This window comes from Clarias gariepinus, chromosome 9, assembly GCF_024256425.1.
Source record: "Clarias gariepinus isolate MV-2021 ecotype Netherlands chromosome 9, CGAR_prim_01v2, whole genome shotgun sequence".
Taxonomy (NCBI): domain Eukaryota; kingdom Metazoa; phylum Chordata; class Actinopteri; order Siluriformes; family Clariidae; genus Clarias; species Clarias gariepinus.
This window is the reverse complement of record NC_071108.1, coordinates 11,639,544-11,661,173: the sequence shown is the minus strand read 5'-3', so window position 1 is coordinate 11,661,173 and position 21,630 is coordinate 11,639,544. Positions and strand designations below refer to the sequence as shown.

At 37.4% G+C, this 21,630-nt stretch overlaps 1 protein-coding gene across 1 annotated transcript; it reads left to right on the top strand.

The window, feature by feature from the left end:
- The first annotated feature begins 3,432 nt into the window (after positions 1-3,432).
- ptpn1 (protein tyrosine phosphatase non-receptor type 1) lies at positions 3,433-20,391 on the top strand. The gene is made up of 10 exons (XM_053504429.1): positions 3,433-3,505; positions 3,626-3,731; positions 5,491-5,581; positions 7,165-7,265; positions 12,774-12,872; positions 13,335-13,472; positions 13,630-13,839; positions 15,242-15,403; positions 15,590-15,753; positions 17,148-20,391. Exons 2-10 carry the CDS (start codon positions 3,675-3,677, stop codon positions 17,431-17,433), a joined length of 1,308 nt encoding a protein of 435 aa, XP_053360404.1. The 5' UTR covers positions 3,433-3,505; positions 3,626-3,674; the 3' UTR covers positions 17,434-20,391.
- The last annotated feature ends 1,239 nt before the right edge of the window (positions 20,392-21,630 follow it).

Genomic DNA, 21,630 nt, shown 5'->3' with positions numbered 1-21,630 from the left:
CCTATATTTCTATATTTTGTAATATTTTTATTATGCCCTTATTTGTACAGTTTATTTTACTAGTAACATTTATTTTCTTTTGTATTTCATTTCTTTTTATTAATATTTGTTCCTTATATATAGTTTTTATTTTCTTTTTAAGGTCACCGGCGGTCGTACAAGCATTTCACTGCATATCGTACTGTGTATGACTGTGTATGTAACAATAAAATTTGAATTTGAACACTATACAAATTTTTGAATTTGAATTTGTATAGTGTTTTAAACATTATTCCCAAATACAGAACTATTGCATTTCTTCAAATGAACAAATTGCATATGTCTTTCATCTCACTGTCTATACCGGTTTAACCTGTATACAGGGTCACAGAAGGCCTGTAATCTATCCCTGGAGGCTTAGGGTACAAGGCAGGGTATATATAACCTGGACGGGGTGGCAATCCATCGAGGCATACACACACATTCTTGTACAAACACTTGCATGCTCATTTACACTACGGAACACCAAGTAGCCTAATCTGCATGTTTTTGTACTTTGGGAGAGAACTGGAATACCCAGAGGAAACCCACAAAGCATGGGGAGAACACACAATGTCCAGGCTTGCAGACCTTAGGCAGGAATCAAAGCCAGATTTTGCAGATGCAAGGAGACTGTGTTAAATACTAAGTGCACTTTGTCTTGAAGGTTTAATTGCACCTTTGCAATTAATTCAGAGTATTTATATTGCACTTTGTTCTTTGATAACAAATAAGTACAAGTAAAGGATAGTAAATCAATCTTATACCTGATACATAAACACTGATTATAGCAGCAGGTATCTATATAACAGAGATAAAAACTTACAGGGGTAAGACAGACATAAAGACATATACTCTTTTCTTCTCTTTTTTTTGCTGTCAGTCTGGACTGAGGCTGGAAGGAATTTCTATGCTAATTTTTTAATTAATTGCAGAATGTACATTCAAAATGATGCCGCAGTATGAATTGCAACAACATATTTGCAATGTTGAATGCACACTTGCCATGTCAGTCGACAAACGCATAACAATGGTGGTCTAAGATCAATGACCATACTTTAATAGTGCATGTGTCTCTGATTGTGACATCGTCATCATTAAATTTAGAAAGGTTAAGTAAGGTGAAAAGTAGTTGAGAAGAAAAAGGACAAGTAAGGAAGAATTTGATGGGTTATTTAAGGGTGAGGGAACTATTAAACTGAAAAAAGATCAAGACCAGAAGGTGGCGATAATGTAATGGATGTCATTTGCTGATAAGCAACAAGAAGACAAGAGGTCGTATCTCACAGTAGCCTGTTACATAAGAAAAAATATAACCCGACCCAAAAGGATGTTATTGAAAAATAATCCAATTTAGATTCCTTTTGTTTTTTATTTTAATTATGCGTTTTGTTGTGGAAACAACACATTATACTGTACATTATGGCACATGGAGCCAGATATGTCTAGATCGACAGCAAATGCTTAAATCGTTGGGCTCTAAATTTGTGGTACTTGTTCATACTTTCATTTATTTATCTTCTATATCACTTATACTGGGTCGTGAGGGGCCTGAAGCCTATTCCAGGAGACTTTTGTGCACAGGAAGGGGTACACCCTCGACAGAGCACCATCTCACTTGCAATTTGGAAATGTCATTTAAACTGATCTGCATGACATTGGACTGTTTGAGGAAAGCGGAATACCTGGAGAAACTTCCCCAAGCATGAGGAGAACCTGCAAACTCCATGCACACAGACCCGAGGTGGGAATCAAACCCTTGACCCTGGAGGTGCGAGGCCACCATGCTAACCACTATGTACATACATGAATGTTCGACATTTTGTTATGTCTCACGTCTGATGCTGTTACATGCAGAAGTGATTTCCTCCTTTAGTGCAGCAATTGTGCTGAGCTGATTCTAAAAGACTGCTGACTTTAAATGACTCTAAAAGTAAAACTCAAGTGGTTTTAGGTCTGCTTCTATTCAATCTTCTATTGATGTTTTTTTTTTAACTATCTTGGATCTGAAATAAATAATGGTCCCCCCTCTCTGTCTCCCTTTCACTTTGTCAAGGGTGTTAAGATAATAAATGTAATGTGTCATTATTTAGAGAAAATGGATAGAGCAAAATCTTCTGTTCCGAAAACTTTCAACAAAGGAGATGACAATGGAGACTCTTTTCGTAAATATTAACAAAATTTAAAAACCATTCCAATTTCATTTACTTGTTTTATTTATATAGGAAGTTTCCAAAATTCTGTCAGTCATGATGTAGAAACGATACAATGCAGTGTTAGAGAAGATGCCCTGTAAGTTTCCTTGGAGCTGACACTGCCAATCCAAATCGATTATTTACAATACTGTGGTATATACTAATAAAAAAACTGATTTTTGGAAAATTACTAGACAAAAACATCTTCCCAAATCGCCAATGTCAGAAGAAATCTGAAGGAAAATCGTGGACATGGCAACATAGAGTAATCGCTAATCTGTCAACCAGAGTCACGTGCGATGAAGCGGCTAATAGTAAATAGGTTTGTTAAATTAAAATATAATTAAATTATAAATATATCGCTATAATAGAGTACATTGAGCTATTTGGTCAAGTATATATAATTGATACATATATTCATTCATGTGTGGGTTTGCTTCTCAGCCAGCAGAGTGGGCTCACTTACACTTTTGCCTAAGAACACAGCCGTGAATCGGCCGTCGGAGGACGAGAACAACTTCTTCCAACCACACAAGAACAGTTTGGTGACAAGCAATACCTTTTTCCAGCATGATGGAGCACCTTGCCATAAGGCAAAAGTGATAACTTGAAGAAAAAATTTTGGTTTCATGGCCAGGAAAATCCCCAAATCTTTATCCCATTGAGAACTTGTGGTCAATCCTCAGAAGGCGGGCGGATAAACAAAAACTCACAAATTCTAACTCCAAGCACTGATATGCAATAACGGGCTGCCATCAGTCAGGATGTGGCCCAGAAGTTAAAAAAGAAGTGTCAACACTGCAAATATTGATTCTTTGCATAAACTTAATGCAGTTGTCATTAAAAAGCCTTTGGCATCTACGAAATGCTTGCAATTATACTTCAGTATACCATAGAAACGTCTGATAAAATATCTAAAAACACAGACTTTGTGAAAATTTATATTCGTGTCATTCTCAAAACTGTATAGTGTTTGGAAAATATGTCTACGTTTCGGAGAGAAATAAATCTACAGGCGCTGAGTATTTCGCCCCGGTGATCTCCCCCGCCCAGCAATGTGGCTGCGTCCCAAACCGAATACTACCGTAATATATAGTATACGACAGACGCACAGTGTAAAGTAGGGTAGTACGCAAATTTTTTTTTGGACCTCATCTGTGAGTTGATTGGCTTGTTGCTGGGGCTTTCGGGCGCGCGCGCTATCTGATTGGTTGCTGTTGTGCACACGGGGGCGATGCGCAGAGTCAGCGCTGTAGTGCGGCGGTGCGGGAGGAGCGTGCGGCGTGTTTCCGGTAAGACCAGGCCAAGAGAAAACAGTAACGTTAAAATAGTCGTTTCGCAAGCGATTTAACGTGTTAAAAGGATTTACAGTTTGGTCGCTGATTTACTAACTGATCCCGCGTGTTCCACAGGGAGTGACGGATCGGCAGTAGGGGAGCGGGCTGTTGAAAAAACACGGCGATGGAAGCCGAGTTTCGGGAAATTGATGAATCCGGGAACTGGAACGCCATTTACCAGGTATTAGCCTCGTTCATAAGTCTGAGATACGTATGTGTCGGTAAAAGGAAACACGATCACGAGCCACTGCCCGTTGTTTGAATACCGTGGCATGGTGTGGAATCTTCGTGTCTTATGGGTGATGACACTAGCTCGCGCGCTAACGTAACCTAACGTAACCTAACGTAACCAGGCAGCGCTGATATTGTGAACTGATAGACGCTAACAAGTAGCTGCTCTGCTAGCGGGTAAACTCAGTTCTCTAATTACTGCTCATGCCAAAACACTGTTCCGAGCTACCCTAATATAAGCAACAGCTGTTTGGTTCTTGGATTTAAGAAATGTGTTACTTAATGTATCATGTTATTTAGGTTTTATGTATAGCTAGCTAGGTTGCTAATTGACTGACCCTTCTCTAGGATTGTCACGATACCATCATTTTGACTTTGATACTGATAACTAGTCTTACATTGTCCGATATTTATACTTTATAATAAAAAATATATAACATTAAACATGTTTAACGTGTGTGTGTGTGTAAGAGATGGGTGGGATTGATTCAGTGACGTATCGTGATTCTTTTTGCCTCCCATCGATTTTTTAAAATTTCTAAGTTTGTATGTTTACCTTTTAAGGTGGTAAAATGTTAAAGTTCCTCTATAATCCTACGGATGATGCACTCTAAACTATTCACATATTGGCAGGAGGCACAGTGTCCTATGTGGTCCGAGCAAAATATTTGCTGAATTGTTTAGAACATTAGGAAAATATGGAAAAATGAATAATATAGACTTGGCATATTTATAAAATGTAAAATTGAATCAGCGTAGCGTCCACGTATCGTGACATCGCATCGGCTGGTCCTTGGTGATTCATCCCCTATAACCACCAGGGACCAATAAATACAGTATCACGATACCTACTGTAGATGTTGATTCGATTTGCATTGTGATTATTCAAATATTAAGATGAATGCATGTAAATGCACGCACGTACGAACACACACACACACACACAGGTTTCTGTCACTATGCTCTCAGGATTTTTCTTATGAGGATTTTTTTTATTGGCAAAGCAAAACATGTCAACATGCTGTTTAATGAATATCGAAAAAATTAAAAGGTAGAATTATTATTGTTTTGTTTTACACTTTATGTAGCCTGAATTAAATGTGCTGAACTTTCAGCTCCACCCTACAGCCTCACTTAATTAATTTAGCCGAAAAGGCAAATGATGTCTCACTAAACCATTATTTAACCTAGGTTTTGTCCCGTTTCTATCCGAAACAGACCCCTGACTGTTTGCTCATGTCCCGTTGGCGTCTGGCTGTTTAAAAGTTTGTTTTATTGCTGCGATTATATAGCTGGTGAATGTTAATGTCATAACAAACTCACTAATCTCTTGGGTATTCTATTCTTTCTAGCTCGCTGTTCTTTATAAACAAAAAAACAAGTAAACAGAGACCGGGAGGTGTTTGGTGAGCACGTAAATCATCTGATCTAAATCCCCACTAACCCATTTTTCATTTATGCACAGCGTGTTAATAAAAATTACGTCTGGCATAATGTTCTTACTTAACTAAGACCTAAAAGAACTCTTATAGAGTGTTGGTGTGAAAGACATGTCTGTTTGTATGTGTGTGGACAGAGATGTTCTGTCGCGACAGGAACAAGCCGTATGCAAAAAATCTAAGTAGGCTTCTGTAATGCTTATGAAAGGCGCTAAGCATTTTCCATTATCATATGGAAGAGATGTAGCTGATATTTGGTTCTTTCTCCAGGAAATCAGACAACAGTCAAGTGAACTGCCCTGCAAGATTGCCAAACTTCCAGAGAACAGAAGCCGCAATCGCTACAGAGATGTCAGCCCATGTAAGTAAAAATATAGGTTTGATCTGATTTTACTAAATATTAGGTAAGCAATAAAACACAGTTTATAGTGTAAGAGGCAAGCAGTCCATGACGCTGTCGTGTGATGCAGTATGGACTTCCTCCCTGATGTGGATTATTTTTCTAAAACATTGCATCCCATATTGTTTTATTTTCACCTATCACACAGTTTTTATTTATTAATGAACAACACATGGGTGCTGTGTAAACCACATTTGTATATATTTCACATTGTAAACTGTACACTGTCCATACCGTAACATAAGTTCTTCTCGTCACTTGCACTACAAACATTTGTTCCTTCACCAGTGTCTCATTTCTCTGTCTTGAAGATAATTCTGTCTCGAAAACTGTCCTGATGCGGAGCACGTCATGACTGACAAATGAGGCTTCTTACTATAAATGTTAATTAAATGTTCTGGCAGAAAAGCATAACTATTTTCAATAATAACAATAATAATTATTATTTTTTGTAATATTATTTATATAATATGTATTATAATATTATATTATACTTCAATTAAATGCTATTATTGTTGTATTAGGATTAGATTTTTTAGCTCATCTTCCATACAAGTCCCTGTGAGTAACTGGCTACTACAGAAATTCATTAGTTCCAGTGTGTAATATAATTAATGCCTTCTGCCCAATCAGGTTCAAGAATTCAGTAGCACGGTCATACATATAAATGTTAGAGCCCATGCTTGTTGGAATGAAGCAGCGTGAAATGTGAAAATATAATAAAGAATATATGGATGTCATATGGACAGAGATCTGATGCAGAATCACTGCTGTACTACTTAATTACCCTGAAATGGCTAAACTCTTTTAACAGGACTCTAGTATACACATTTTTATAGCTTGCTTTATGATGGAATAAATAAATCACTAAGACCTAATAATAATAATAATAATAAAAATAGTTTTTATTTATATAGCGCCTTTTCAGAGCTCAAGGACACTTTGCAATGAGACTTCTGAAAAAATCACTTAGCTTATTATAAATGATCATTTCTGGCCTCGAACAAAAGGCCAGAAGTTGGCAGAAATGTTAAATATAATCATCTGTGAAAAAATGTAGCAGTACTGATGTCATACCATCTCCACCCCCCTTTTTTCTTATTTTTTTCTCTTCCGTCTTAGCGTCTTTAGAGAGCCGTGCTACTGTGGTTTCCTCTTGTTTTCTTGTGTTTTTTTTCTCTTTTTTTTTTTTTCACTCAGGCCTAAAAACAGCTTCAACTTTTTCATGCAGAAATCACCGCGAATGTACAGTTTAGCTCTTTTGGCAATAGATAACCCATGTTGTAAAAATTGTTTTGTTTGTTTAACAGAGCTAATATCAGGAAGATGCTTGCTTTAATTTGGTGGAACTGAGAATAGGACCTGAAAGAGATCTGTGGTGTTTATGCCACCACAGAGGCCTCTGGGAATTCCTCCTAAGCTGCACCTGTGTGGCTGCATCACAGTCATAGTCTTTGGCACTAGGTCATGTGATTTTGTAGTAAAGATGTAAAACACTTACTGTATGTGTATCTGTTTTTTCTTTTTTTTTTTCTCTCCACCAGTCGACCACAGTCGAATTCGTCTTCAAATCAGCAGCAATGACTACATCAATGCCAGTCTGATCTCCATGGAGGAGGCGCAGAGGAGTTACATTCTCACTCAGGTTAGAAAACAGAATAAGAGCCAGGAGGTTCCAGTTGTTTTTAAGACACCTTAAAGACTTGGTTTATATTTGAACCTAAAGATGTTTATGATTATTAGGTTCAGCACCAATTCTATACATTCAAAAGTGGCTGTAGAGAACTGAAACCCCATGGGAACGTAACGCTTTACATGGCTGCTTCATTAGGTTCCAGTTTCAGTGTTTGGTTTTTCAGTGTTCTGTGAATTGGAACGGCCTATGCTGTGACTTTGCACTTCAATAGCTCTCTAAAGCGCTATAAAACGTGTTGAGACAGTTAAGACAATGCTGTGCTTTCCGTATATTTAATAAAGAGGTTATAAACGTACAAAGGAATGAAATTCTTTTTTGAAAAGTTTATCGCTGCCTCTGAACTTGTGCAAGTTCGTTTGTTGCTAAACCACGTGAAGGTGCTGCTGAGTTTTTTTTTTTTTTTTTTTTTTTTTTTTTAGTTAGAGAATGTGATCATTTTATGGAGTTTTTACCTTACATTTTCTTAGCCGTCATTCAAACATATGCTTAAAGGGAAAGTCCTGTCAGTGACTGTCCATGGCTGTACTGTAAGAATGAGACCCAAGTATGAAGCCACTCAGGATTATTTGTGTTGTACTGTTACTGTTGTAGATCAGTATTTGTCCTAGAAAGATGTCTCAGTAAATTGTACGTTTAAAATGACTCAAAATATATAAAAATATTTGGTCCCAAATTTGTTTTGTGATATTATTATGATTATTAATTTATAGAATAAAATAATCAACAGCACGAAATGGATCACGATCCAAAAGTATTATCTTGAGGTGTCCTGTAGTGTTTAATTCCTGTTATACAAAAGCGATTTTCCAGATTTTAATTTTCAAAGAGTGACATGCCGTACAGTATATGGTTACTTTGCGGAAAGTCCAGCAGACAAGCTCGCTCATGTTATCTACATGATACAACAGCTGTAAACACTCATTCCCTAACCAGCCTTTCTTTTCTCTCTCTTAAAGTAACTGAGACAAAATTTGCAGCTTGTAATATTAGGCGAGAAACCCCAAGGCACAAAGAAATTCCTGAAGACTTTCCCTCGTCTTAAAGGAAAAGCTAAAGTCAACAGCTGTAACCTCTAACCGTTGTGAAGCTGTGACTCCGGAGATGCGAAACAAACGCCTCTTCATGCAAACATTTCGATTCACCAGATCAGCGGTTCTGCTGCTGTTTTTTTTTTATTTAAAAAAAAAAAAGTTTTACCTAACCCTAGGTAGCCTATTAAAAAAAGCACATAAATATGAGAAGGGATTATTGATTGCGCAGAATAACAGAACGTGGTTTTAAGAGTAAAAATTCTCTTTATTTCTTTATTAAATCCCCTCCTAGAGTAATCAGTCAGAAAATAACTTATCCCAAAGTTTCACTAGTGCATGGATACCATCAACGTAGAAGGTTTAAGTATTAAGTTTAGTATTAATGGTTTATTAAGGGTTAACAAGCAGGTAGTTGAAGCAGGCAGTTGGATTATCTCTGAGAAAACTATGTACCTTGTTGCTGTCCATGCACTAGTGAAATTCTGAGATAAGTGCGTTAGCTTAGCAGGGGACTATATAGAGGAATAAAGGGAAATTTTTTTTTTTTTTTACTCTCATAAATGTGTTCTGTTATTCTGCACAATCAAAAAAAGTCCCAGTTTGACTTGAACACCCCTTATATAAACTTTGGATTTCTTGGCAGAATTGAAAATCCAGTTCACTGTTATGAATATGTGATGGAGTTGAACGCACTGTGACTCTTCTCCATAAATTGTCACTGGAATAAAGCTGTCATGTTTTAAATCAGCACAAAGTAACAACATACTGTAGAGCTTTATTCGGATGCTTTTTTCAGATTCGTTGGCAATGTTATGGTGACGTATGCATCTACTATCTTCATTTAATCTGATGTTTACTTTCTAGCCTTATATACACTTGAATGGTAAACATCTCTGGACTGGTACAACAGATATTCTTAATTTGTGTGCGTTTAATGTTCTGTGATAAAAGCTTTCATACACGCAGATGTTCTTTTGACTGTCTACGAAGCATAAATGCAGATCAGCATTTAACTTAACTGAAAATATTTCAGAACTCCTATGTAAGGCTATACCTTGCACATCTTTATATCAAAAAATGCAAGACGGAATGCTGCTGAATGTTACGCAAGCATGAACATGCTCAGATCCGTCTCCTGTTTACCGCCAGTGTATTATTAATGTACTCACATTTACCGGGGCATAGTTTATAAAGAGAATGTGAAAACGGTCTGCCTTATTGGGATGCATTCATAACCTAATTAAAATCTTAAATCTAGTTACAGACACAAGGGCCACATGTTGAATAGAAAACAATGAACTGGTAATGTTTTAACGTCTTAAAGTATGAGTGTTAATACAATCAAAATAATACTAACTGTGTATAAATGTATATAAACCTATACACAGTCTAAACATCACATAATGTCCCAGTTTTGTTCCTACCCTAGATTTGTTATTATTATAATTTTTTTTATGTATTGGCATTATTATATATTTAGGGGTAACCATGTTTTGTAACCAAGTTCTGTTGAGCAGTGGTGTATCAACTGGCATTTTCCAGCTTGATCAAGCACATTAATGGTCATTATGATGACGTTGTTAGAGGTTAGAGACTGATTCGCATAAAACGCAGGAAACGTCAGTTGTTTATTTCATGCTGCTGACGTTTCCTGGCCCATTTGGAGTACATTGTGAAATACCAGAGAATGCGTCAGAATTACGAGGTACAGGCGCGTCTGAACGTGCTATTCTGTTTCTGTTTAGCACAGAGGCTTAACCCAGCTTCAACTTTTACTTCTAAGCATAAGGGAGAGCCTTCAGATGACTGACCGTGAGATTAACCAGTCAGATGTTCAGAGAGATTTCTGCTTAGTTCACCTTGTCCTGGAGCAGAGTTTTATTAAGTGTCTTAATGGATTAGAAATAAATTACACAAAAAAGTTGTTTTTATCAGATTTATACAGATATTTTTACAGATCATTTCTGATATTGTAACTTGGTTCTAATGTCTCCTTTAGAACCAAGCTGTTTATTTATATGTTTAGTTTATTCAACTCTACTTGTGTTAATCCCCACTCCAAAAAAATAAAAAATGAGGTTGTAATGTGGGGAATGCCGTCACCTTTAGCTGTGGTAAATGGGGGTGGGCGATCATGGACCAGAAATGATATCTAGATATTTTTAGGCTGAACGGCGATACATGACATCCTGTATACTGTATCTCTGTATTTTCTACAAAGCAGGCTATGTTTTCAGTTGCAAGTCAAAGCCATATGTGAGATGTTGCAAGCACTTGTATTAAAATAGACTGTGATCAATACAAAATGTGAAGTGCAAATTAGTAAAACATATAGCCAATATTAAATAAAAATAGGTCTATATCTGAGAATGCTCTTTCAGTTGTTTTAAAGAAAAATACAACGATGAAAATTAAAACAGAACAGCAACAACAGGCAGACTTGATCTGATGATGTCAAGTTTTCTATTTAGGTAGACTGTACAGTCATCATGGAGAGTACATATTTATGGGAATGTTTCATTTGTTGTTTTCATATTATTGTGTGTGGGCATTAGCTAGATTTATTTTACAGTATGTTGTGGATGCAGCATAGATGCCTTGCTAGTCAAGGCATTGTTTTTAGTCAGAGCACTTTAACGTAGGCATTAAGTATGTCTCTGCAACTCCTAAATACGAGTTAACCAAAATGTAGAAATAAACACGTTTCATTTGCATGCAATAGCAGTTTCAGTGCTCGAGGTAAAAAGACATAGCCTCAATAGGCGCGTTCAGGACTTTGAAGGGTCAATGAATTATGGAAGAAAGGAAGGATAAAGCAGTCTTTGTATCACAGTATACGGCACTGATATTGCCAAGCTATTTTACCCGTTGTTTTCTCATCACAGCTTTTTGACATTTAGATGCAACGCTATCGGTTTGCGCTAGAATGCATATTTCTACAAGGCGAAGGAGAGTGGGGGCAGGGCTGTGCAGAGAGCGAGATTAGAGCAATGTAAATGCTGGCATGGCTTCATGGAAGAAATTTAACTGGTCATTTAATGCATCATCAAACTATAGCGATGTAAATGATAGTCTCCTCCCACATCTCATTTTAAAATATATTGATCTACTCTAGAGAATCACTAATTATAATATATCAATCATCATATAGTCAAATAGGCAAGCTATAGTTGGTATCTTTAGTTTGCATTTACTCTAGATGTGTGCATGATTATTTAAATATGCAGTTAAATGTTTGAGATCCCACAATCAATCCTGAAATCTTTACTCGGGTATTATTTATGTGCACCATCCACAGGAAGTCAGTGTGAATTGTATTAAATGTAAATGCCATGACAATAACTCGATTCAGTGGTCAGATTTGTGGTCTGCGGTCCAAAAGCAAGAGGATAAAAATCCAGTCGAGGTCTTAAACCATAATGGACAGCCCTGGTAGCACTGGTATGTAGGTTAAACATATTTTACACAGGAAACATTGGGTTCTGTTTGATCTAATTTACTAATTTTACCAATGTACAGATGAGAGAGAGAGAGAGGGGAAAGGAAAAAGGGAAGAAAATAAGGCTATTAAGGAAATAAAATATTTATACAGGGTGTTCAAGTCAAACCAGGATTTGTGATATTTCTCCTAAATGAAGTTGTAAAACTGATTTAAAGACAGCTTTGAGCACAGTTCTGTGAAAATACTCCTCGCCACAGTAAAACATTTGAATGATCAAAACGTTTTAAAGAAAGCTGTACATCTGTAAATGACGATTCCGCCGAGGCTTCTGCAGTCGTTAATAAATAAATGAACTAGTTAATAAATCAATCAATAACTTGACTGCAGCTTGCAAAAGAGAGATGCCTATGTCTGACATTAATCATTCACAAACACCACTTGCGCATACAGATATTTTGACCTCGCTTAAAGCCATTTCAACATTTTTTGGGTCATTAAAGGAGGTCCTGTGAGGCCAGCGTTTTAAACGTGATGATGTATCTTGATGGTATCCAAGCACTAGTTAAATGCATTAGTGTAGCAGGTGAATTATTAAATTGCTGCGGATATATGAGAGTTAAATATAGTAATGTGTTGTGTTCAATTTTATGACAGTCATAAAAGGCAGGTCATAATTTTAATATAACAAGCTTCTTCCTATTATATAAATTTTTTCCCCCTTTCTTTTCTTGCAATACGTCAATTTTTTTCTTTTTTTTTGCATTCAGAAAAACAACCAAAATCTAATTTACTTAAAAGCTTAGTTTAAAATATACTGTTATGTATAAAATATCTGTGTTTTCCTAGACCCTGGTGTAAGCATGTATGAATTTTACAGCACGTTTAATTAATAGAACACATTAATTAAATTTTTTTGTCCATCATTTTCACAGAAATACATGAAATACTTATTCTGTCTCTCTGTTTTCCTGACCTGTTTCCTAGGGTCCTTTACCTAGCACATGTGGGCATTTTTGGGAGATGGTGTGGGAGCAGAGGACTCGCGGAGTGGTCATGCTGAACCGTGTCATAGAGAAGGGATCGGTGAGGGTCACCATTTTCAACCTTTACTCCTTTTATTTAAGTGGACATTGATATAATTAGTAATAATTAGTAATAAGGAAATAATCAACAGTGGAGCACCGCTACCAACCTAAAGCTGATGATATTCCTGCAACTCTGCATTCCTAATTGTTATAACGTTTCTCTTATACCTTATCTTTTTGCTTTTTTGTTTTTGTTTTAGTGACAAATACTGTATGCCACACTGTACTTTTATTAGTAACATTTAACCATGTGGAATATCCACAGACAAATTGGTTCCTGTTATTACTCATGTTGTAACAGGTGTCAACAGTCGTTCCCTGAACAGCCACTCGCATACAGTAGATACGATAAAGTACTGAAAATTTGCTTTGCGGCTGAAAGTACCATCAGGTCTATATTTATAGAAAGTTAATTAAAACCTGAAATAAAAAAAAAATCCTGTATTGTTTTGCTGGTCAGGTGAAATGTGCGCAGTACTGGCCACAGAGGGAGGAGCGGGAAGCCATTTTTGAGGACACGAATTTCAAGTTAACTCTAGTTTCAGAGGACGTGAAATCATACTACACAGTTCGGCAGCTGGAGCTGGAGAATCTTTCAGTGAGAAACTTCCCGGTCTTCCCTTTTTTTCTTTTTCTATTAATGATTTATTGGTTAAACCCAAAATGTTTGTATTATCCAGGTTAGTTACAATCGAATCATTTTGATATTTATTCTCAGTTATAAAAAAAAAAATAATGCCTGTACTTGTGTATAGACTCAGGAAACCAGGGAGATTCTTCATTTTCACTACACCACCTGGCCTGACTTTGGTGTTCCCGAGTCTCCTGCCTCTTTCCTCAACTTCCTGTTCAAGGTGCGAGAGTCAGGCTGTCTAAACTCAGATCAAGGGCCCGTGGTGGTCCACTGCAGCGCCGGCATCGGTCGCTCCGGAACCTTCTGCCTTGTGGACACCTGCCTGCTGCTGGTGAGGGGACTGTTTGTCTTTATTTATATTTCATTTAATTAGATAATGTTTAGATTAACATTTTTCTCCAACAATTTACACTCATTATTTACACTCGAGTATTCAAACTCTTTTTTTTTTTTTTTTTTTTTTTCTAACCGGTAAAAGACCTTTTTATCTTCACTGTAAGGTGATGTACACTGCTTATCAAAAAAGAAAAGTAACCATTCTACAAGGTTTATATTATTAGGCTGCTTCAAGCAACTAAATATATTTGAAATGACAGGAAATGGATTGAGAACCCTTCAACACAGTGTTAATACCTGGAAGGGTAGTGCCAAATGATCTTCAACTTTGTGGAAGAAATGTGGTCAGGAAATATCATGAATGGGGATCACTAAAACACTTAAAGTAAAAAAAATGGCTAAATTGCAACAGTAAAAGCATGGATATGTTTAAAGTGAAAAGTGAAAGTAAAAGCATTTCCATACATATAAAAACTCTCAGAATTGGTACTGTTTAAGTAACCACTTGTGATTGAGACTAATCAGAAAAAAGGCATCAATTTGCTAGGGAGCTCAAAAATTGGACTTTGTAGCAATATAAAATGGTCATGTGGTCTAATGAATTCAGATTGAGGCTATACCAGAGCAGTGGGCGCGTCAGGGTGAAAAGGGAAGTGCATGAAACGATGCACCCGTGATGCACAATGCCCCCCCTACAAGCCTCTGAAGGCAGTGTTATGATCTTGGGTTGCTTCAGTTGGTCAGTTGGGGTTGCTTCAGTTGCAGGGCGTTTTTTATGTGGCAATCAAATGAAGTCAGCTGACAGCCTGAGTCTACTGAATTACCAGGTTTATCACATTAATTTAGTTTTTCAGTCTTCCAGGGCTCAAATTGTGAAAGAGTGGTTCTGGGAACATAAAGAATCACTTTCACACATAAACTGGCCGCCATATTGTGTTCTGTAATCAAAGCTAGAGATGAGTGAATGAAAACTTTCACTCATCAGTCAGTGTGCAACTTTTTTTTTTCTTTTTTTTGTCAAGCAGTTTATTCTCAGTCTTAACAATTTTAGACCATTTCAGGTAGCTTTTTTCTATAAATTTAATAGATTGTAATGTAATAATCTAATTAACAAACTCTTTTTCCTTTTTCTTTTTGATAATATTTTAATGGTGAACTTTATTTGAGCTCATTTTAGGCCGGGAAAAATGTAATCCAAATTGAATGCATGGCAACATTGTGGATTTCCTTTTCTTTAGAAGATATCTTGAAATTGTAAAATTAATATTAATTTAAACATTACAGGTTAACCCTGATTAGACTGGTATCTAGTGTATATATATATTTTTTTATCCTGTTGATGCTTTAAAATTTACAATGATAACCTCTAAGAAACTGTTCTCTCCCCCTATGTGTAGATGTCTCTGCGGAAAGACCCATCCTCGGTCCAGATCAAGGATGTTCTCCTGGACATGAGACGATACCGGATGGGTCTGATCCAAACAGCGGACCAACTCCGATTCTCCTACCTCGCCGTTATTGAGGGTGCTAAATGCATCATGGGAGACACCTCGATCCAGGTAAGGGCAAACGTTTACACTGTGTTTAAAAAAAAAAAAAAAAAAAAATCCTCTACACACCTAAACTGCTTTCACGGAACACCGTGCTAATCCATGTATTTTCTTTGTGACATGTTTACATTACTTGCTTGTTAGAAATGACCTGTTAGCAAGTGCATTAATCACTTGTTGTGTTTGTGTCCTTAGGAGTCGTGGAAGGAGTTGTCAAATGAGGAAGACCCTCCTCCAGAATTCACTCCCCCTCCTAGGCCACGTCCACCAAAGCCTGCCTACAATGGACCTCAGTCCACGTCCCAGTTTTTTCCTGAACATGACGAGATAAGGGCCAACAATGTCATCTACACACACAGGTATACATCAATGCGGGCTTCACATAGATAGAAAGCCAGTTAGATTTGACGCAACTTTTTTTTTTTTTTTTTTTTGGTCATAATGCAGAAGACGCGTGGAGCCCACAGAGACAAATTGGTCAACATTGTGTGAAAAAAGGTTACAATCATAGCAGCCTTGTAGCTAGATTATTATAGCTGGAAAAGGTTGCATCGTTCAGCTCTGTACTGTGTTCTGATTTCGCAAAGCCACAGAAAGCATTTTCAAGTTAGGGGTTTATGAACACAAAGACAGAAATTGCAATAACACATAAAACAGGCAAGGTTAGTGAGCTCTCCAGCTCATGTTATGTTGCAAGCTGTATGACCGCTGTCAAAACATTCAGAGGTTATGACCTTCTGCAGTACTATATATATTTAGTACTAATATATACGAGGGTAAGAGTAAATAATTATCTGCATTCTCGCTGTCCTTCTGTCATTAGAAGTGAATCTTCTCCTCGTAGGGCCCCTTTCAGAGGACCAAACAGGTGAAAGTCAGATGGAGCAAGATCAAATAAGAAGGATGCTTTAACAACTCAAAGCAAAGTTTTTGCAGAGTGTTGACAGTGTGGGCAGAAATGTGCGGTCATGCATCGTCATCACAACGCCCTTGGACAGCAGTCCTCTTCGTTCAATCTGAAGTTTAGGCTCCAGCTCTTCAATACGCATTTCACTCTAACGAGCACTGGTGATTGTTGAAACTTTTTTCCTGATAATGTTCCAATACTGGTCTTTAGGAATCCCAGAAAACTATAAGCATCAATTTTCCAGCTGATGATTGACCTTGGATTTTTCTTAGTCAAATTTTTCCATTTCATTCCGTTTACTTTTGTGCTAGTAGTAATGAATCCATGCAGACCAGTAGTATTGGAGTACCAACCAGTAGTATCAGAGTATTAGTCCAAATTTTGTTTGCTGATATCCACACGCTTCTGTTTATGCTCTTCTGTGAGTTGTTTTGGCACCATTGACACCCTTAGACCACAAAAGAAATTAATTTATAAAGCAGTGACTGGTGAGACAATAACCTTGAACGGAAGCGCTGATGCGACCAACAGAAGTTTTAATAGAAATTGTGTGCTGATCTACACCAACATCTTGGCATTTGGCAGACGCCCTTATCGAGAGGGAGTTAGATTTTTCTCATTATACTTCTAAGCAGTTGAGAGTTAAGGGCCTTGCTCAAGGGCCCAACAGTGGCAACTTGGTGGTTGTAGGGTTTGAACCTGGGACCTTCTAAACCGTAGTCCAATGCCTTAACCACGAAATTACCCCTGACCCATTTGCATTATAATATAGTTTCTTTGTTGGTTTAGTAATGCAAAAAAAAAAAAAAAAGTTTGCTTATTTGTTTATCTCTTTCATTTTCCCAGCGCTCCTTCAGAACCGGAGGTCCGCAGAAGAACAGTGGCAACGGTGGCAGCGACGGCATCACCGGATTTTGAGAGGCCGACAATGCCGGCTGACGAGCCTGATAACGCCAACGTTGCGAAGCCACATGACCCACTCACCGCGACAACTGAAGCTCCGCCCAAACCGGCACGGTCACCACCAGAGAACACACCTGCAGGACAGTGGAGCCCTCTGCTGGCTAGCATGTGTGTGTGCACCATGCTCGCTTTGGGAACATACATCTGTTACCGCGCCTGCTTTCACTGATTATTGCTCTCCCTCTATCTCCGTCTCTCTCTGTCTGTCTTCCTGCCTTTCTAGCTCGCTCTCTCTCTCTCTCTCTCCACCTCTCTCTCTCTTTCCCTCCCTCTGTCTGTGGTTAGGGAGAGGGTGGGTGAATAGGTTCTGCTGGCCAGCTGGCTCTCTCTACCTCCTTTTGAGAGGGAGAGAGAGAGAATTAGAAAAAAAATTAAATAGAGAGAGAGAGAGAAAAATGATGGAGAGGGACAGACACCTGCCATTGAGCCCTGTCTCTGTATTTTTTTTTTTTTCCCCCAAATTTTCCCCACTTCTTTTCCCTATACTGTTTGGGGAAAGATGTAGAGAAAAGACTTTCTTAGCCAAACTGCTGTTATATACCCTATTACATGACACAACACACACAAGCAGTCTGTCTGTTCGATAGCTCAGGGCCTCGCACTTCAGGTGTCCCCCAAATATGACATCCAGGTTTTACTTATCCAAATAAACCCTTTTAGTATTGCTGCAATAAGCAAGGGAACATTTGTGTGTCTAGTGTGTGCGTGTGTGTGTGTGTGTGTGTGTGTGTGTGGCGGATGTCTGTTTTTGTGTCAACGTAATAGGTTGTGTGAATTCATATTTGTGTCACAAAAGTCAGCGTTTTGAAAAAAAACATCATAACTGCCACACAGGGGCTCTTGTGGCTTTGGCTGTTTAGCCTTCTCAAATATACAGTGTTTGTTTGTTTGTTTGTTTGTTTGTTTTGCTAAGCTTTAATGATGCCCCTTGCAGAGCTCTGAATTGTGTGCGTGTGTCTGTGGGTGTTTGTGTGTGTGTGTATGTGTGTGAGTGGGGAGTGGAGGGAGTGGTATCGAGTCCACTCTGATAGCAATCTTGCCAGTTGTGAAATAAAGGTTTATGTTCTTCCTGCCCAACTGCGAGGGCTCACGTTTGCACTTGGCTTGTTTTAAAAAAAAAAAACGTCATGATTGAAATATCTTGATCAAAGATAAGACACCAGCGTGTCCATCCTTCTTGTTTGCCTGGATTTTCCTTTAGCTCTTACAGAAATTTATGGAATGCGTTTTTGTTACTCTACAAAATGGTTTCGCTTCCATTTTCCATGTGTCTTGTAAGCATTTGCTATTCATCATATTCAGGAATCTTGACCTCGGTTGTATGCTGTATTCCAGCTCCCTAAAAGCTTTTCCGGCACAGACTCGTGTAATGGCTTGGGACTTGGGATAGGGGGATTGTTCTGAACATTAATTAAATGTCATTTTAAGGTTATGACTTCGTAACCTTTTGCAGGCCGCATTTACGCACATCACTAGGTCCTCATACAAGGGAACCTTGGGGTTTGCAATTGTAGCGTAAATTGAGGTAGCGTAAATAATGAAAAATGTAAAAAAAAAAAAAATAGATTTAAAAAAGCTTTGATGCATCATATTGCCACCAGGAGGCAGCATTGAGTTACGTTCGTGAGGAAAAGCATCTTTTTAAGAGGGTTTGGTCTTCATTTCCTCCTCCTCTTTCTCCTTCCCTAGCAATATATAAAATACATAAGAATGTCAGTGTGTCTGTAGAAACGGCTGTTCTGTCAGGATGAGGCTTGTAGTTTGTAATGGCAGCTGTAATGGCATAATGTTTGGCTGGTTCCTAACGCCAAACGCTAATGTGGATAAAAGATCTTTATTATTAATATTTTTTCTTCTGCTTGAGAACATTTCATTTCCAATTCCAATGTTTTGTTCTTTGTGACAATTTCTGGATTTTTAAGCCGTTTAGGAATTTGTGTCATTTGTAGACCAGACAACCTAAAATGAATGAATGAATCATTTATTAATAATAAAAGTAAATATGATAAAACGGGGGGGATGGGAGGGGTGGTTTGGGGGAGGGGGTCGATGCTGCACATAACATCCTTTGGTCTGCAGTTTTGTAAAAATCTCTGCCGATGTTTGGTTAATCAGGAACAATCTTTTCAGGGTGGGTTTTAGTTGTTGTGATTGTAGTTATATTAACCCTAAACCTTATTTTCTCGTGCAGGTTCTTGACGAATAAACTATTGCTTAGAAAATGAGGGATTTTAAACTCATCAGGTTTTTTCAGCCTGAAAAAGGATTAAGTGATTGGGTGTAGGGTTTAACGGCACTTGTGCTATGGTGCTATATATTCCAATTAAAAGAGACTAATGAGTTTAATACATATTTCTTTCAACGTGCAGCATAACCATGGAACAGCCATCTAAATTCGGATCTGAGCGTACATCTCTTAAAATTACACATGAATGGAATAAATTAAAGCATATACATTAATGACTGAAAAGAAATTGGCATGGATTAAAATAGGAGTCTAATTGGTTTAGACTTGTTTTTATATATTTCCTCTCAATGTACTCAGTCTTTTGTAACTCTGCTGCCTCTTTCGAATCAGTCCAATAAGACTTTTGATTGTATTTTACTTCTCTGCTGGAAAAAAGTTGATTGTGCTCATCCACTGTAGCGCTATCCTTGCTTTGGTGGTTCGAGTGCTGGGGTCCAGTTTAATCTTGTCACCATTACAGAATGCCCAATTTATGTGTCCTTTCCTAAACCTCAAGAATGTAATAAACTTTTCATGGACATTCTGTTATAATAGGTTGTGCTTTGTGCCAGATATATCACTTGTGTGTGTATGTGTGTATGCCAATGTGTGATATATTTTTGGACTGGCAAATTGGCAGAATTGTTAAAAAAAATCTTACCCTTCATATGGAAGGCCTCATTGTTTTTCTTTTCATTTCTTTCACACCATTTTTTTTTGACATTTTTTTTGTTATTATCCATCAACTTACTTTTTTCTTTTTGTAAAAAAAAATGGGACTACTGCTTTGTTGTGGTTGAATCTGATTTGGATTGAAGACTTTTTTTTTTTTTTCTTTTTTTTTTTAGTTTCAGACTGAAAGCCAAACAACGATGTGGTAATAAAATCAGACGTCTTACAGTTGTGTCTTTTGGTTTTGTTTTTAACAAACTGGTTATTCCAGTGTCACATGAGAAGCTATTACTGAAAGCGTAGAACACCAGGCATATACAGTACGTGTTCACATTCACATCTGTAAGGGAACGAATAGTCCCAGTTTTGACTTAACATACAGTATACAGTATGTATAGACCAAAGAGGGGTGTTCAAGTCAAAGGGGGACTAAATTCTCCCATACATTCTTTGAGTAGTATACTTGGACTTTAAATGTTATACACTCATGTTAGTTGTCTTTGTTTAATTAAAGATTTAGCTTAATCTAAAATGCCAGATGTATAATATATTGTCGTGACCAAAAGTTTATTTCACAAGGCTGGGTTCTCCATGTGATTAGAACTTTCTTTTTTAATATATAAAGCTCTCATGGGGAAGTGTAAGTGGAGTAGGGTGTGGGGTTTGTTTAACTGTACTTACAGTGGCTTTCTGTATAGGCCAAGTGTTGGGTTGCTACGATATAACACAATATCTTATATTGAAATCCTGTGGTTTAACAATTGCCCACCCTTTATTATAGTCTGTGCTTATCACTTTGCTGCCACAAGGGGGAACTTTAGGATCAGAAAGTTTTTATTACAGGCATTGACGTTTGTCTACTTCTGGAGATGACTGAAATGAATTAAAGATAATATGAAGATAAACACACTTGCAGCATCAGATAGGAATGAGATCTGTTTTGTCTTGAAAGGAAATAATTGGGGGAGGAGTCTACAATTGATGATTGTGGATTGATGATTTCAACATGAAAATGTTCAACACTGGGCTAAAATCAGTTTGTTTCTCTGTAATGATTTGTAATGACTTCTTAGAACACATGCTTTTTAGATAGCTTGCTAAACACAAGGTTCCCATTTAAGATCAAGCCATTAGCTTCAATTAAATGATTTCATGTGTTCACTTACCCTAATCATTTCGTGAAGCTTATAATGTTGCTTATAATGAAGTTAAATAGGCCATGTCTTAGAAAATGGGTTCTGCATAGAACTTCAAAAGGAAAATTAAACTTTTTTTTTTAAGTGTCTCTACTGTTCACAATAGGGCTTAAGCATGAAGGTAAATCTTTACTCTTAGGTATTACATGCTGACATATACGGTTTTATATATATATATATATATATACACACACACACATACTGGTTATGCATTGTGATCTGTGCTGTTACAGAGTAAGACACAATTATATTTAAAATTCTTTCCCATCAT

Excerpts from the sequence above, each read along its gene's own strand:
- ptpn1 (XM_053504429.1), top strand. The coding sequence starts at position 3,675 with ATGGAAGCCGAGTTTCGGGAAATTGATGAATCCGGGAACTGGAACGCC. Across the intron at positions 13,840-15,241 it reads TGGACACCTGCCTGCTGCTG|ATGTCTCTGCGGAAAGACCC; the intron begins GTGAGGGGACTG and ends CCCTATGTGTAG. Across the intron at positions 15,754-17,147 it reads AATGTCATCTACACACACAG|CGCTCCTTCAGAACCGGAGG; the intron begins GTATACATCAAT and ends TCATTTTCCCAG.